Below are 19,258 nucleotides of genomic sequence, written 5' to 3' on the forward strand. Positions count from 1 at the left end.
CCATGGAGCATGCCGTAGTGAATGGTAGATCAGCAGGAGGTACTGATGAGTTTTGCAGAGGAAAGCTAGCCTGATTCGTTACAGATGTTATTCGGAGCTGTTGTTCCAAACACGATATTCTATTTAATAATGTCTGTATGTCAGTTGCCGGTGGGTTGATAGCTCCCGGTTGGCTTCTCCGAATTTCAGGTAAAACACCATTACCTGTATTTAGGTGACCTACGTTCGATGCGCATGCTGAATTCGATACATGCGATTTAAAGGGTTGGTTCGCATTAAAGTTGACTGGAATCAAGGTCGAACATTCGCGCGGTTGCTCTGATACGTCTTTAGCGTCATCATCAAAGCATATTGTTTCGATGCGATCCAAGAGTTCACGTTCTTGTACTACCAGAGTTTCCCTCTGCTTGAGTATCTCCCCCTGTTCTTGAAGTAGTTCAGCTCTGCGCCGATATTCTTGTGCTTTAAGCTGCACCGATCGCGAACTAGTGGAAGATACTGAGTCACTACGGCTGGCATGACGATGTATGGACAATGGTGGTGCACATGAATTGATGGCGGTCACTTTACTCGATACGTTAGTAGATGGCCGTAGTTGCTCTCCGGTAGCCTCTCCAAACCAGTTGTTGGTGGCCAAAGTAAATGCCAGCGATGTTGGCGCACTTGTGTTTGCACCCGACGTAAACTCTGTTTGAAGTAGCCTCGGCAACGTATTCTGCGGAGCTGGAAAATATATTGCGTTCAAACCAGTTGTTGTCGGCTTTGGCAAATGCCAGCGATGTTGACGCACATGTATTTGCGCCCGACGTTAACTCTGCTTGAAGTTGCCTCAGCAACGTATTCTGCGGAGCTGCAAGATTGGCAGTGGCATTTTCTCCGGAAAATATATTGCGTTCAAACCAGTTGTTGGCATTCGCAAATGCCAGCGATGTTGACGCACTTGTATTTGCACCCGACGTTAACTCTGCTTGAAGTTGCCTCGGCAACGTATTCTGCGGAGCTGCAAGATTGGCAGTGGTATTTTCTCCGGAGAATATATTACGTTCAGCGTTCTGGTGTATTTCCAGACCTCCAGATGTGTCATTCAAAGCTGCAAAGTTGGCAGCGGTATGTCCATCAATATGATTTTGCGATTCCGTATTTGTCGACATATTTAAGGAAACGGCAGCAAATTATGATAAAAATTTTTTAATTTTGTAAAAAATGAACTAAATTTCTTGAACCCGGCGTATGCAAATAAATAAACTCTTCAATTAAATACTTTAAATTTATTTCAATTATTTGACAAACTTTACCGTAGGTTAAAAAATTTTTAGTTTGCTGCTGTCCGTTTCAAGCGATGTTTTCAGAATGATTTTTCATACTCCCGTTTGCCAGTTGCTAGCCACGCCGCATGAATAATTACGGACTTCTCCCCTTTGTCGCTTGCCATTATTTAAGAACCAATCGGCGATCGACATATGATGTGCTTTATTTGTCGCAATGAAAAGCTCTTGATGGTGATGCTGCCAGGCTGTTCGTAACAGGCGGGTTCCGATAGAAACACTTTCTTGGCTGGAGCATCATCATTCATTCGCATAACATGGCCTAGCGAGCGCAGCCGCTGCGTTTTAATTCGCTGGACTATGTTGATGTATGCGTATAGCTCGTACAGCTCATCATTAAATCTTCTTCGGTACTCGCCATCGCCAACGCGCAGAGGTCCATAAATCTTTCGAAGAACTTTTCTCTCGAACACTCCCATAGCCGCTTCATCTGCTGTTGTCATGGTCCATGCTTCTGCCCCATATAGCAGGACGGGTAAGATAAGTGACTTGTAGAGTATGATTTTCGTTCGCCGAGAGAGGATTTTACTTTTCAATTGCCTACCTAGTCCAAAATAGCATTTATTGGCAAGATTGATTCTTCGCTGGATTTCAGTGCTGATGTTGTTGCTAGTGTTGATACTGGTGCCTAAATAAACGAAGTCTTTTACTATTTCGAAATTATGGCTGCCAACAGTAGCGTGGTTGCCAAGGCGCATATGCGCTGACTCTTTGCTCGATGACAGCAGGTAATTCGTTTTGTCCTCATTCACCATCAAACCCATTTTTACCGCTTCTTTTTCCAGTTTGGAGTAAGCAGAACTAACAGCGCGGGTGTTTAGGCCGATGATATCAATGTCATCAGCATATGCCAGTAATTGCACGCTTTTATAGTATATTGTTCCAGTGCGGTTAAGTTCTGCAGCTAGTATAATTTTCTCCAGCAGCAAGTTAAAGAAATCGCACGATAGGGGGTCACCCTGTCTGAAACCTCGTTTAGTTTCGAACGGCCCGGAGGTCGGGCATGCACTTGTCCGCCCATATTTTGCTAAGAAGCTGCTGCATGTGCCTTACCAACTCCTCGCCGCCGTACTTGAATAGCTCCGCAGGGAATCCATCAGCGCCCACGGCCTTATTGTTTTTCAATCTGATTATTGCTATTCTAACTTCGTCATAATCGGGCGGGGGGACATATATTCCATCATCATCGATTGCGGGATCGGGTTCTTCATCTCTGCGCGGTGAATTGCTGCCTCCATTTAGGAGCAGAGAAGTATTCCCTCCATAATCTAAGCACTCTCTGGACATCAGTTACAAGGTCGCCGTTTTCATTCCTACAGGAGTTTGCCCCGGTCTTAGAACCTTCCGTCTGTCGCCGTATTTTTTGGTAGAATTTCCGGGCGTTATTCCTGGTGGCTAGCAGCTCAAGCTCCTCGCACTCACGCCTTTCTGCTTCTGCTTTTTTCTTCCTGAAAAGGCGTCTCGCATCCCTTTTCAACTCACGATAGCGTTCACACACTCCTCTTGTCGCGCTGGCTTTTAACGTAGCCCTGTAGGCAGCATCTTTTCTTTCGGTTGCAACGCGGCATTCTTCATCGTACCAGTTGTTTTTTCGTGGCCGCCGGTAACCAATTTTTTCTTCGGCGGCAAAACGAAGTGCTTTGGAGATATGCTCCCACTGCTCCTGTATTCCTTCAGGATGAGTTTTGCTCTCAGAGAGCAGGTGTGAGAGTCGAGTTGCGAAATCATTGGCAGTCTGTTGTGATTGAAGCTTTTCGACGTCTAGCTTTCCTTGTGTTTTTTGTTCCTTGGTTTTAGCCGGGTTGAGGCGGGTGCGTATTTTGGCTGCAACGAGATAATGGTCCGAGTCGATGTTAGGTCCTCGGATCGTGCGCACATCTAAAACACTGGAGGCATGCCGTCCGTCTATCACAATGTGATCGATCTGATTGCGAGTATTTCGATCAGGAGGCAGCCATGTAGCTTGATGTATCTTTTTATGCATGAACCTCGTGCTGGATATGACCATGTTTCGAGCACCGGCAAAGTCAATCAGCCTCAGTCCGTTAGGAGAAGTTTCATTGTGTAGGCTGAACTTTCCGACTGTAGTGCCAAAAACACCTTCTTTGCCCACCCTGGTGTTAAAGGCGCCAACCACGACTTTTATATCATGACGGGGGCAGCGCTCGTATGTGCGTTCTAATTGTTCATAAAAAGTGTCTTTCACCTCATCGTCTTTCTCCTCTGTCGGCGCATGGGCGCAGATGAATGATATATTAAAAAATTTTGCTTTTATTCCGATAGCGGCGAGACGCTCGTCCACAGGCGTGAACGCCAGCACTTGGCGACAGAGTCTCTCTCCCACCACGAATCCGACGCCAAAACTGTGCTTATTCGTATGGCCACTCCAATATATGTCACAATTTTTGATCTTCTATCTTCCTTGCTTCGTCTAACACATTTCTTGGATGGCTGTGATGTAAGATTTTGCTTTGACGAGGACATCAACCAGCCGGGCATCTGCACCAATCCATTCAGGGAGCGGACGGTCCAGGTGCATGCCCTCAATTCATTGTCCTTCAAACGTTTGCCATGGTCGTCATCAATAGAGAGTGTATTTATCCGAGGCTTGTTGTTATATTTCATTGGAGTATGGTTTTACGTGGCGGGCCCCAAGACCAGCGCACAACCCGCTCAGCGGGGGTCAAAATATTACTTGCACGTTTATATAGCGAGCCACTTGCTCCAAGACAGACGCCCGCTTGCAGCCGCACCTAGAGGTGTACAGACGCTGGCGATGAGATCTCCCCCGGCTAGCCCTTAAACCGATTATGTCAGAGTGGCCTAGCCAGGTTGTCGCCTTCTCACATTAGCTCACCGCTAAACGGATGTTTAGAAGCAGGCATGAATGAGAGAGGTGAATCTATTTTGTTACATCCTCCAAACGAATTTGCAGATAGCCAACGGGGGGAAGTAGCCCTACATACATTGGTCCAACATTCAGCAATGTTCTTGATGCTACTGTGAAATACTTTTACAAAAATTCACTTGTTCACCTGTTTATTGAAATATTTTTAGATATCAAATATACTTTTAATGAAATGTAAATGAATTTTGAAAAGAAAATTATATAGTTTTTAATCATGGCGGAACTGTACAATGTGGCAGCACGGTACCAACTGATTTGTACTTTGTTAATATGATTTGATACATCAACTTCCGGCGCAGTACAATTTTGATATTAGTCCATCAAATTTACAAAAACAAAGTACAAGGAACTTGTATTATGTTTGTAGGTATGTCGCAATGCTGCCACCTTTTATGGTTCCGCCATGGTTTTTAGTTTTTGAGTTTGATTAAAAGCGAGCAAGAAGACTGAAATTACTCCGGATTTTTAATTTCTCAACAAATTCATATATTTACATAGGGACAAGATTGTGGGTATCCTGCAAACTTTTCAAATTCAAGATTCTGGGAGTGTAGTCGAAATGCGTAAACGTTTTTGGACCTGCGTTACCGACAACGTACACACGGAGGATATTCAACGACAGTTAACAGAGTTTGAACGACACGTGACTTTAAAAATCAAATGAAACTTTCAAGGATTACGTTTTAAGTTTATGCGGCTTGATTCGGAATGCAAACGTTCCTGATGATCGTAATTTGGAACAAATCTACAGCAATTGTCAACCGGATTACCAACTTTATATCAAGAGAGCTGATTTCAATTCCCTTACGTAGCTTACATCTTTGGATGAAGACGAGTTAATAGTGTACACTCACTGTATCCATGATAACGTATCACATTCCATAGAAATTAAGTGGTCAACAGAAATAACAATGATAAATTAATCCTTGATAACGTATCACATTCATTGTTATGAAGTCATCACGAAGAAACCACGCTATAAAAAAGTAAACCATAGAAGAACAAATTCCTATCTGGACAAGAAAAGGAACAAGAGAAATACTGTTTTCGATCTCCAAAGGTTTTTGAAACCAAATATGCAGCAACAAATTGATATACTTACTCAGTAACTAGGGCAACTAGCCGCTGAAATCCGGCAGTCAAGGAATCCTAGGGGAGTAAACATTGAACAATATGAAGCAGTAAATCTTGGAATAACACAAGGTTCGCAAATACCAGAAGAAATGTAGGAGGCGGTCCACCAGAACCCATGGATGTGGATAGATTTCATAAGAATTACAGATATGAAAATACTAATCACAGGAACAATAACAATCCCCAAAGAAATTCCTATAATAAACAACAAAATTATAGAAATAATTTTGATCGACAAAGAGCAGGACTACAACCAATGAACTTCCAGAGAGGAGAACCAACCAAGAGGGATCATCAACCCTCATCCAGGAACTTCAATCCCAATAAAATTCAAAGGATAAATCAGGTGACGGACAATAATGACCAGGACTCATTAGAGGTAAACTTAGATGATAAAGAGTATGACTGCCGTGCCTTCAAGTTATTTTGAATAAAATTAAATACAATGTTTTAATAGACACAGCTGTAACACAAAATTATATAAATATAGAAATTAAAGAAGGAAAAAGATTTTTTGTTAAACAGTTTGAAAGTAGAACTCTGAATGGTTCGAATCAAATATAAAGTGCAAAAAATATTTTATTGCTAGGATATGAATTAATATTCTATGAAATAAAAGGATTAAAGGAAAACTAGAATATATTTCTCTGAATATAAATTAGCATATGTTGATAAATCAAAGAAATCAATGAACCAAATTAATTATACAATTGATGATTTAAAATATAAAAAAGAAATTGAAGAAATAATAAAAATTAACGAAGAAACTAATCCAGTACTTCCATTTACTACAATAATTGAAGCTTCAATTAGGACAAGAACAGAAGATCCTATTTGGACTAAACAATATCTTTATCCATGTGCAGATAGTGATTTTATAAATAAAGAAATTGATAACAAGTTAAATGAAAAAATTATACAACCAAGTAAGAGTCTTTATAATTCACCCATATGGACGGTACCCAAAAAAGGACAAGATGAATTAGGAAGACCAAAAAGGTGAATGGTAATACATTTTAAAAATAAAATAATGAAACGTAACTGATAGATATCCAATTCCTGATGTAAAGATGACAATTCAAAATTTAGGAAAGGCTAAACTATTAACTACGTTAGATTTAGAATCGGGTTTCTACCAGATTAAAATAAAGGAAGGTGATAGAGAAAAAAGAGCATTCAGTATAAATGGAGCAAAATATGAGTTTTTAATAATGCCATTTGGATTAAAAAATGCACCTTCAATATTCCAACGATGCATTGACGATATCCTTCGTCCAAATTCGCATATGTTTATATTGATGATGTACTCATGATTTCCCCTACACCCGAGGAACATATAGAGCATATCCGCATTATAATCACCGCACTCAGAAATTCTAATATGAAAATATCAAATAAAAAGTCTCATTTCTTTTTGGAAAGTATAGAATATTTAGGACATATAATAAAACATGAAAGAGTAACAGTGGACGCTTCAAAAATTGAAACTATAAAAAACTACCATAATCCTACAAATTTGAAAGAACTCCGATTTTTTCTAGCATTAGCAGGTTATTATAGGAAATTTATTAGAAATTACACACAGCCCTTAACGATATTTCTTAGAGGAGAAGACGGAACTGTTAATAAAAATAAAAGTGAAAAAACACCTATCAAATCAGAGAAAACGCTCTTAAAGCGATTGAAGTAGTAAAAGGAACTCTACAAGGACAGGTAGAATTATTTCAACTAGATTTTAATAAACCATTCAACTTAACTACGGATGCAAGCAATTTTGCAATAGGAGCAGTCCTGTCCCAAATTAAAAAACCAATATATTTTATATAATGAACATTAAGCCCAATAGAGCAAAAATACTCTACGAATCAAAGAGAATTGTTAGCCATAGTATGGGCACTACAAAAACTAAGAAATTATTTATATGCAATAGCTGATTTAGCAATTTATACTGATCACCAATCACTAATATTTTCTATATCAGAGAAAACCCCAAATAATAAACTCAAAAGATGGGAAATTTAAATAGAAGATTATGGAGCTAAGATAATTTACAAACCTGGCCCCAAAATGTGATATCTGACGTTGTAAGTCGTCAAAAAATTAATCAGTAATCCACTGATAATGATTCGATACATTCACAAGACAGTTGAACAAATTAAGAGAATAAATAAATCAGTAACCCATTTTAGTAATCAAATAATAATAGGAGGAAATAATATAATACAGATACATACTAAACAAATATTTGATAACTTACGACACACCATTTACTTCACGACAATTGAAACGCTAAAACATAATCTAAAAGAGGTTATACAACCAAACAAAGTAAACGCAATTTTCACGACAGCAGAAATATTATTCTTAATAGAAAAACCGGTCTTAGAAGAATTTCCCGCCGTAAAATTCATTATAACGTACTCACTAGTCGAAGATATAACAGACACTGATAGACGTACTAGTATTGTAGAAGAAATACATAAGCGAGCGAATAGAAACTTTAAAAATAATACTAGAGAAATAAATGAGAAATATTATTGGCCCAATATAGTAGAAATGACTAAAGCTCAAGCAAAAAAATGCGAGATATGTAAAACCTGTAAATACGACAGTCGCCCAAATAAAATACCTTTTGGAAAAACACCAATACCAAATAAAGAAGGAACTCATATACACATAGATACATTTCACATGAATAAATTAATGTATATTGATATATATATTCAAAAAAAGGTATATATAGACAACTCGACGAAATAGTCTCACAAATTTTTCCAAACGCTAAAACATTAGTCAGCGATAACGAAGCTTGCTATACTAGTATTCAAACGAAAATGATATTAGAAAGACTCAAATAACACATATCACTACACCACCATTGACTAACGGTCAAGTAGAACGGTTGCATAGCACGATCGCAGAAATAACAAATTCATTAACAAACCAACACAAATCAAAACAAGAGGATATAATATCTGAAGCCGTAAAACAATATAATAAAATTATACATTCAACCACAGGATATAAACCCGAGGACGTGTTTTTTAATCAACAGGGGTATCCTGATATAGAAGAAAAATTAAACAGGACAAAATTCTCAATTCACAACAAAGAAACTTTAAAGACATCACTTATCAAGAAGGAGACGTGATATACACCAAGACCCACTGTAGGGATAAATCAAAGAATAAATTTCTTAAAAATATTTTGAAAACTGACAACGGAAGATCTATTACGACCATTAAGAATAAAATAATACATAAAGATAATAATCGAATACCTTAAAAATGAAAACCTTTACAATCGTATTATTAATAATAAAAACACATGCATCAATTACATATAACATAACTAATTTTGGAAACAAGGATTATGTATTAATTGAATCTTTGGATCCAACGTATGTATTTACTAAATCTGATTATTTATACCACATATCAAATATAACTCGAATACTAGAACCATATGACAATATAATAAAGAACGGATATAATTTAGGACAGAATCTCGAAATTAAGATATCAATGAATAAAATTGAAACCCTTAAAAAACAAATTATAACTAGAATTAATAAAAGAGCATTCGATTTTTTAGGCACAGGATTAAAACGGACCATAGGAACGCCAGGCCACGACGATAGGATAGAAGTACAAACTCGAATTAATCAACTATTAGAAAACAATAACAAGCAAAGAATAATAAATAATCAACTTAAGAAAACATTAGAGAAACTTAATATAAAAGGACTATCTGAAATTACAATAATAACAGAAATTTATAATGAACTAAATAATATAATTACCTCAATTAATTTAGCAAAAATAATAATTTTTTATCTAATTCACTAAACTTAAACGATGTAAGAAATATTATACAGCACGAAAAAACAGATGTAACTACAATAAATATTTTAGAATATTCCGATATACATGTCATTCAATATGAAAATAACATAATTCTGATGTATATATATATTTATAAATACCCAATAGTAGATAAGAAATGTACAGGATATGAAATAGCTACTCTATCTTCATATAAAGGAAAAATATTAATGGACAAAAGAATCGCAAAATGTAAGACTAAGTTTATTAGAATAAAAAATTATAAAAAATTTATCTCTCAAATAATATGTGAACAAAATTCAGAAGATTCTTGTACTACTCAAATATTGGATAAATAAATGCTGAATGTAAATTTATAAAGGAAAATAATGTACCGATACAGATATTTGAAAAAGGAAATATTTTAGTAACGGGGAAACATATAGTAGAAGGAAATGAAATAGAAGGTATAAAACTCATTCAATTTAACGAAAATATAACAATAGATAACATAATTTACAAAGATCAAACCAAAATCCTATCTAGAATTATACATGAACGGCATGAAGAAAAACTAACTGTATTAGAATTTTTAGAATCAGAATAAATGTACAAATTTAATAATATAGAAAAATTTTCCACAATATTCATACCTATTTAACAGCATCTTATAAAATATACATTATAATTACCATAATAATTATCACTTGTATAGGATTAATATTCCTAACACTAACAAGTAAAAGTGTCTATATTCGGGTGTAACCGAACATTATATACACAGCGTGAGCTTCAATTGTACATTTCATTTCAGATAAATTACTTTTCTACATAACATGTGGCACCGCCCGTTTAAAAAAAATGTCTCCCCATTTCCTCTTACGATAAAACTTGATAAGTGAAATATCATTGATTCAAAACTATTTTTTGTTAAGTTATAGCTTATTATTCTAGTTTACGACCCTTTTAAATTTGTTTTATATCTAAGTTGCCGTGGTCTTTAACCGATCCCGTCCATTTTTACTAGAAATATTTTCTGCGGCCATCGTGGTGTGATGGTAGCGTGCTCCGCCTATCACACCGTATGCCCTGGGTTCAACTCCCGGGCAAAGCAACATCAAAATTTTAGAAATAAGATTTTTCAATTAGAAGAAAATTTTTCTAAGCGGGGTCGCCCCTCGGCAGTGTCTGGCAAGCGCTCCGATTGCATTTCTGCCATGAAAAGCTCTCAGTGAAAACTCATCTGCCTTGCAGATGCCGTTCGGAGTCGGCATAAAACATGTAGGTCCCGTCCGGCCAATTTGTAGGGAAAAATCAAGAGGAGCACGACGCAAATTGGAAGAGAAGCTCGGCCTTAGATCTCTTCGGAGGTTATCGCGCCTTACATTTATTTTTTTATTTTTATTTTCTGCTATAAGAAAAATATGTGTACACAATTTCATTACGATATGTTAATTTTTCTTCGATTTATGACTCCAGAAATATAGAAAATTGCTTAGTCATAAAAGGGGCGGTGCCACACACATTTTCAAAAATTTTTGTGTTTTCCAATTCAATGTTATAATTCAATTTAGAAAGTGAAATTCTATTGACACAAAGCTCTTTTTCGCTAAGATATAGCGTATTATTTTCGTCTACGACCCTTTCCTTAACAGATCTCGTCCATTTTTCCTAGTGAAATTTGTGTACCCAATTTTATTACGATCCGTTAATTTTTCTTCGAGTTATGGCTCCCGCAACATGGAAAATTGCTTAGTCATAAAAGGGGCGGTGCCACGCCCATTTTTTTTTTAATTGAAGTTTTTCTCATTTATTGATATAAATCCACTTTGGAAATGAAATACGATTCAATAAAGCTCTTTTTTGCAAAGATATAGCTTATTTTATTCGTCCACGACCCTTTTAAAAAACTTTTATATAAAAGTGGGCGTGGTCTTTAACCGATCTCGTCCATTTTTCCTAGTGAAATTTGTGTACCAAATTTTATTACGATCCGTTAATTTTTCTTCGAGTTATGGCTCCCGAAACATAGAAAATTGCTTAGTCATAAAAAGGAAGTTTTTCCTATTTATTGTTATAAATCCATTTGGTAAATGAAAAATCATTGATATAAAGCTCTTTTTTGCAAAGATATAGCTTATTTTATTCGTCCACGACCTTTTTTAAAATCTTTTATATAAAAGTGGGCGTGGTCCTTAACCGATTTTGTTAAATTTTCTTCAAATAATTCCTTATAGTAAAGGAAACCTCTCTGCCGAATTTTGTTACGATAGGTTTAACGATTTTTGATTTATGATTAATAATATTTGTAAAATTGATTTTATCATAAGTGGGCGGTGCCACGCCCATTATGAACAAATTTTCCAAAATTTTATCAAGAGTCGTGTTAAATTTCAACATTCTAGGTGTATTATGTACTAAATTATCAGGTTTTTTGTGTTTTCCAAAATTTTATATATATAAAAAGTGGGCGTGGTTATCATCCGATTTCGCTCATTTTCACCAATATATTCTGGGTCCAGATAAGCTAGTGTACCAAATTTTGGTGAAGATATCTCAATATTTACTCAAGTTATCGTGCTAACGGACGGACGGACGGACATGGCTCAATCAAATTTTTTTTCGATACTGATGATTTTAATATCTATCTCGATTCCTTTATACCTGTACAACCAACCGTTATCCAAACAAAGTTAATATACTCTGTGTGCAAAGCACGCTGAGTATAAAAATAATCATGATAACGTATCACATTCATTGTTATGAAGTCATCACAAAGAAACCACGCCTAAAGCGATAACAACAATGTACGACAGTCTGCATACAACCCCTGTGTAGAATATACGTCAATGTACACTTTTGGAACGAATAAAAAATATTTTTTTATAAATGCATTAAAAGAACATGTTTAATTCGCGCTGTTAAAATTAGTCAATCAGACCAACTGAAATACCCCGTCAATACTTCACAACAACAACCAATATTTTCACGGAACGTGTGCCATCGTTGTGGCGATCAAGGATATTACGCAAAGGATTGCCAAAAACCAAAAACTTATTTTTGTTGGGATTGTGGTCACCGTAACATTTGGATGATGAACTGTTGCAGAAAGGATACGGGAAACCAAGGCGGACGATTGAATGGAGGGGAATCGAGGTCTCAAACACATCAGTAGGTACTCTCCAATATAAAAATAATAAAATTATTTCAATTTGAATACGGTAAAACTGAAACTACACTTGATGCAGGATCTTCGCGTAGTTTTATCAGTCAACGGGTTGTTAATAGTTTTAATCTAAATCACGAAGTTAAGCCAGCGCATATGAAAATTCTAATGGCTAGTGTTTTTACAGAGCAAATTATTATTATTATTGTTTATTAGGAAAAATATAAAAATATCTAACCCAATTATGTATAGGAGCACAAGCAACGGTGGCCATCGGCTCCGAATTCAAATACTCAAAGATGAAAAACTATATTCTATTCTGCAAATTACATTCTACAAGAAAATTATATATCCTTAAAATATTATCATAAGATTGTGTACTTAATAATGTTAGATACTGGTCAGTGATGAGGTGTTTGTTTCTAATACTCTCTAAAGCCAAACAACTGTTGAAAATGTGGTCGATGGACAAGCTGTTGCCGCAGAAAGGACACCTAGGTGGTGCCATTCCGGTGAGAATGTATTGATGTATTATTTGGGTATGTCCGATTCTTAGGCGTGTGAAGATGGTTGATTGCAGGCGAGTGATGTTGCTAGGGTAGATAACTTTATTGCGATCGGGGTTGAGGTTGGCATATCTGTGTTCAAAATTTGTCCATTCTGTAAGACTTTTTTCGTGAGTATGTTGCCGTAACATTTTCTTGAGATCGTATTGGTCATGAGGTTCGTGTTGAAAGGTTGGCGCTGATTCGAAATATTTCGCTGCGTTATCTGCGTGCTCATTTCCAGGGATCCCTACATGACCAGGAACCCAGATCAAAGCGATTTTTTGCTTATATTTAATACAAAAGTCCCGGATTCTTCGAATGATAGCTGTACTGATTCGTATGTTTTTAACTGCGTTCAAGCAAGAGAGGCTGTCAGAGCAAATAACGAATTTTCCTTTTTGATTGATGGCGTGCTCGAAAGCTTTGCAGATTGCAAAATCTTCAGCAGTAAATACGGACGAGTGGGGTGATAGAACACCTCCTGTTATAATACCTCCATTCGAAGAGGTAGCTGCGAAGGCAGTGTTTGTTGCTTTGGAACGTCTGTATAAATAGGTGTAAAATTCCTTTGTTTGTAATTATTGACTAGTTCCAAAAACATTTTTCGAAATTCTGTGTTACTAGTGTTGGATTTCTTCAAAGTAGGGAGATATGTATCTATAGTGGACTCGGATATCCTCCACTTTGGTTGCGTATTGATTTGATTGCAATTCGATGGTAAAATGATATTTTCAAGCTGGCAGTACCTGACGCAGCGTCGAAGAGTTGACTTGAGCCGCAAATTTCTTTTGTGTTTAGAGGCGGTAATCAAGGTCTTGTGAAGCCCAAAGTTAGGAGAATATATAATTTTTGGGATGAGTTGAATCGTTGTTTCATATATTCTTTGCCTCAATGATGGTAAACCCGTGTCGCCCAAGATGGCTTTTATGGGTGATGTAGGGAAGGCGTTAATACTTCGGCGTATTGCGGCGTGATATATGGGTTCCTCTTGCTTGATATTTGAGTTAGCGCACCAGCCAAAAATCGGTAAACCATAGTCGATCTTGGAGAGTATTAAGGCTTTTGTGATGTTGACGAGAGTATTGGAGTGTATAAATGACCTTTTACTACATATGTATTTAATAATGTTTAGTCTCTTTGATAGGTTTTTTCTAAGCTTAGCACATTGATACTTAAAGGTAAACTTATTGTCGAACCATAGACCTAAGATTTTGACTGATTCAATTATCAAAGACTTCTTGTGGATTATTAAATTTAACCTTTTTACAAATATGAAGCAGTTTACATTTGGGAATGGAGATTGAGGCTCCTGATTTTAAACCACACTTTTTAAACTCTGATAGTACTTCATGGAATGTTTCGTTGACCTTTTGTGGATCCTTCATATTGGTATAAACAATGGCATCATCGGCATATATCGTGAGTTTTATGCTTTTGATATTAAGACAAATATCGGTGATTTTGTCGAAGGCGATGATAAAAAGTATGACGGATAAGGGAGAGCCCTGAGGTATACCATTATTCAGATGACGTGTATCTGAATGAACTGAAACTGTCGGTGTGTCATGAAAGCTTTTACTATATTAAAAGCTTTAGGACCAACCTTCAATGACTTTAAACTGCGTGCACTCCCACGCGATCGAAGGCTTTCTCGAAATCGGTAGCCAGGATTGTAACATGGTTTTTAGTGGAAAGAGAATCAGACACGTAGTGCTGAAGTTGAATAAGTTAGTTCATTGTGCTATGCTTATTATTGAAGGCAGTTTGATTATGTTTGATTAGATTATTTTTTGTAACAAACCAGATCATCCGATTAGCAATAATTTTTTCAAAAGTTTTGCTTAGGCATGATAGTAAAGAAATGGGCCTGTATGATGTGGTCAAATTAGTTGGTTTATTTGGTTTGATAATTGGGATAACTATTGCTGTGCGCCAGACATGGGGGTATGTACTTTTGGAGAAAATTGAGTTGTAGAGAGAAAGAAACCTTTGTTTGCCTATTTTTGGTAAGTTGGAAAGCATATGATACGATATCCGGTCGAAACCGGGAGTTTTGCCTTTAGCATGATTGAGTTCCGTTTCTAACTCGCAAAAGGTTATTTTTTCTTCGACATATTGCGCTGATCGCAAAAGGTTTGTCAGGTTATGTCGTAGCAAGCCAGTGCTCTTTTTCAGATATATATTCAGCGGAAAAATTACTGCCATCTGAAAGATTAAATCAAAAATCGGCGAATGTGGCTGCGATATCTTCGGAGTTCGTCAGCAGCTTATTGTTGGATTGAATAGCTGTTATAGGAGTACGAGGTATACCAGTTAGCTGTTTCACATCGGACCATATCTTTTTTGGGGTAGAAGATGGTGAGATTTTTGAGGTGAAAATTTCAAAGCTCTTCCTCTTGGCTTCTTTAACCGCTTTTTTGAACATGGCCTTTGCTTTTTTATAACATGAGATTTTCATAAGACATAGCACGTGTGAAAATTTTCCAAAGTTCACATTTGTGGGTACGAAGTTGTTGAAGGTCTTTGTTCCACCAGATAGGTGAGTTATTTGCGGACTTTGGATTGGTTTGAGGAATCGACTTATTTGCCGCAGAGCGTATTGCCTTCGTAATTACGGAGGTTTCTTGATTAATGTTATTTGCTGGGAAATCTGGTAAATTGATTGAAATTTCTGTTTGGAACTTCTCCCAATTCGCCAAGTGAAGTTTGAATTTAGAAAAGTGGTTATATTTTATTGAGTTAACGTTGGTTTGAATAGTAATTAAAATAGGGAAGTGGTCACTTCCGTATAGATCGGGACAGATGTTCCAGTCTATTTTAGGAGAAATTTGGGGAGACGAAAAGCTGATGTCAACGTTTGTTAGGGATGAGTGTGTTGAGATGTAGGTTGGCGAGTCGTTATTGAGTATGGTTAAGTTTTGATTTGAGATGAAGTTTTCAATTATAAGTCCTCTTTTGTTTGAGTTGCGGGACCCCCAAAGTCGGTTCCATGCGTTGAAATCGCCTGTCCACAAGAGAGGTTCAGGAGTTGCAGTACTAAATCTCTCAGTTCACTTTCGTAGAACATTTGGGATGGGGGAATATATGTATTTGCAATGCAATGTACGAAGCTACTTTTTATTTTTAAAGCTATTGTGGATAGTGAGGAATTTAAGTTTACTGTTTCGTGCGGAATGGCTCTTTTAATGAGTATTCCGACACCCTGTTTATTCGTTGGGATATTGCTAAGACTTGAAAAATAGCCAAGGTATTGTTTGGGATAATCAAAATTTGCGCTGCATGTTACAGCAAAATGGGTCTCTTGGATGCAAATTACATCTGGATTTGTCTCAATTCAAGCTTATGGTAATTATTTGTATAGCCATTCATATTCCATTGAACAACTTTAAACAATATTAAAAAATAGTGGGAAGCAAATGTGAAATATATATATATGGGGTATTCCATCCCATTTCGACCAATTTTGAACCCGACCCCTTTAGAATTGGCTGAAAGTTTTTCTTCTTTTTCTAGCTTACGAAAGACGTTTTTCAGAAGTTTTTCAAATTTTTTCATCCAACTCAAAAATAGTTATTAATTTTTGAAGAAAACCGCTCTTTTTTTTTAAATGCTACAACTTTTTCAAAAACTTACCGTTTGGGATCATTTTTTTTTTAATATGTTTTTAAGTGTACTTTTCGGAAAAAATACAAAAAAAATTTTAAAGTTTTTTTTTTTTCAATTAAATAAAAAAAAAAATAAAAATTCTCGGCCCACTCCGAGATTAGTGGGGATGATTGCAGAATTGATTGAAGTTTTTTATGAGAAAAAAAGGGCGAAATTCGAAAAATTTCGAAAAACTGAAAAATTACAAAAAAAAAACTTTAAAATTTTTTTTGAATTTTTTCCGAAAAGTACATTTAAAAACAAATTTTTGAAAAAAAATGATCCCAAACGGTCAATTTTTGAAAAAGTTATAGCATTTTGTAAAAAAAAACGGTGTTTTTTTTTTAAATTCATAACTTTTTTTGAGTTGGATGAAAAAATTTTAAAAACTTCTGAAAAATGTCTTTCGTAAGATAGAAAAAGAAGAAAAGCTTTCAGCCAATTCTAAAGGGGTCGGGTTCAAAATTGGTCGAAATGGGATGGAATACCTCGTTTATATGTGTATATGTATTATTTTTAATATATGAGAGAGAGAGTTTTTGGTTTAGGTATGCCGCATTTCGTCATCTGACGTGACTTCGGTTGGAGTAACAGAAGTTACTCGAGGGAGGGAGGGGAGAGGATCGTAAAGAGTTTGGAACTGTGAAGAGTGGGATGTGTCCGTGAGAGTGTGTTGAGTTATGGTGAAATTTTTGTCAGTTAGGTTGAGATTAGTACAATTATAGGAGATACTAGAAGATGAGGGGTAAATTTGTTTTAGAAGTGGACTTGCGCTGTAATGAAATATTTTCAAATTTTCAATTGTTCGTTATGAATTCGGTTGTAGATGACATCATACTTGGAATGGACTTTCTTAAAAGAATGAGAGCTCACAAAAGCTTTGGGAATGCAAGACTTCAACTTACAGCATTTGATATAATAAGCAAACGAAAAGAGTGTATTCAGTGTACATTGGCAAAGGAAATTTCAGAAGAGGTGTTGGTTAAAGAATTGTTGCAACAAGAATTAAAGAAATTTGAAGAAATACATGGAACATCGAATAGTACAACACACAAAATTATTATGAAAGATGATCGACCAATGAAACAGGGATATTTCCCTCGAAATTCTACAATGCACAGTAGCATTAACGAAAAAGTGAATGAGCTACTTGACAAAAAGTGTATTGAACTTTCGCGGAGTCATTTCAATGGGCGCATTGTGCTAGTTAAAAAAGGAACTGGCAATGGTAGATGTGCATTGATTATATGCAGACAGCTTAATGCAAATTCTATTCCAATGCATACCCTTTGCCTCGAATACAACACACCCTTGATCGACTCCATAAATACTTTAGCACAAAGCAGATATTAAGATATCTAGTGTCATTTCCAATACATGAATCCGGATCGCATCGGTAGTAGCATCTTCTGCTATAAGCCCGATCGCCGCGGCGGCTATCCATCCCACTAGAGATATACGCCGCCGAATGTCAAAAATATCAGCGCGGCGGCGGCGGCGTCCGGCGCGTTACTATATTTTCTACTCGTTTAAGACTGTTTAGGCCATTTATTGTTGATGTCGGATATGGTCGAAAGTGATATCAACGGATGCGCATCACTGCCAGTTATAAGAAACTAATTGCGAAATTTAACTCTTTCTAACTGTTCAAAAGTTATTTAAAAAAACAAGTGTTTTCGATGTCAGCTCAACACGGACTTTGCATGACCAATTTCACCAAGTTATTAAAACAAAACACTAAAAGAAAAGTTATATAATAAACTAGCAGAGTACCCGACGTCGTTCAGGTATAAATGAAAGCAGCACTATATAGACTAATATATTAGACTAATCCCAACCCCCATTTGTATGGGAGATACCACGCCCCTTTTTCGCTATCCCCAATTTTTTCCGAGGGGTTAGGGATTAGTCTTATATACCTCCTCACCTAATTTCAGTCGTCTAGCTTTAATACTTTCAGATATATTGATAACGAAAAATTCCAGTTGTATGGGAGGTGCCAGGCCCCCTTTTTCGTTATACCCAGTTTTTCTGGAGGGGGTAGGGATTGGTCGCATATAACCACTCACCTAATTTCAGTCGTCTAGCCTTAATACATTCAGATATATTGACTACGAAAAATTCCAGTTGTATGGGAGGTGCCACGCCCCCTTATCGAAAACTTTTTTATATAGCCTACCATAGATTGACGCACTCAGAGTATGTCATGGCAAAATTTCGTTCGATTCCATTCTGCGGTTTAGGCTGCGAGCCCAAACATACATACAGACATACTTTCACAAATATATAGTAGAGATTTATATGCTCACTTTGCAGATTTTTTTTCAAAAAATTAATAATGAACAATGAATTCAAATAAAATTACCCAAGGCTTTTCAATTATTTTCAAATTGCCCTCAAGTTGTTAAAAAGGCAAAAAAGGTGCCGATTTTTAAAAAAAAATTTTATATTGCGATTGGCGGAAAGAATAAGCCAAATCAGTGATGCAAACTCCTTTAGTAGGTACTAGGGGCATAAACAATCCTTTGAACAGATTCTTATCTCATACTTAAGTTGAGGATATAAGTACGAATGAGAAGGTTTTGAAAAATCATTTGGGATTACATTCAAAAATCTTTTGTTTATTTGCGAAACTATAAAATAGCATCCGAAATGTTAATTTAAATTTTCACACTTCATCCTTCAACACCCAAGTCTTCCGGTTTGAC

At 36.3% G+C, this 19,258-nt stretch overlaps 1 protein-coding gene across 2 annotated transcripts in view; it reads right to left on the reverse strand.

Annotated features, from left to right (window-relative positions):
- Nucleotides 1-19,258, reverse strand: part of Hr51 (Hormone receptor 51) — a 433,291-nt gene that overhangs the window by 301,840 nt on the left and 112,193 nt on the right. The window contains exon 1 of one of the 2 annotated variants that reach the window (XM_067772892.1): nucleotides 7,625-7,711. The exons of the other annotated variant lie outside the window; for it this stretch is intronic. Within the exon in view, the coding sequence (XP_067628993.1) occupies nucleotides 7,625-7,634 (10 nt within the window). The 5' untranslated portion in view covers nucleotides 7,635-7,711. Of the gene's footprint in view, nucleotides 1-7,624; nucleotides 7,712-19,258 lie in introns of those variants that run through there. 2 annotated transcript variants of the gene reach the window in all.

Source organism: Eurosta solidaginis, chromosome 3, assembly GCF_040869045.1.
Source record: "Eurosta solidaginis isolate ZX-2024a chromosome 3, ASM4086904v1, whole genome shotgun sequence".
NCBI classification, from domain to species: domain Eukaryota; kingdom Metazoa; phylum Arthropoda; class Insecta; order Diptera; family Tephritidae; genus Eurosta; species Eurosta solidaginis.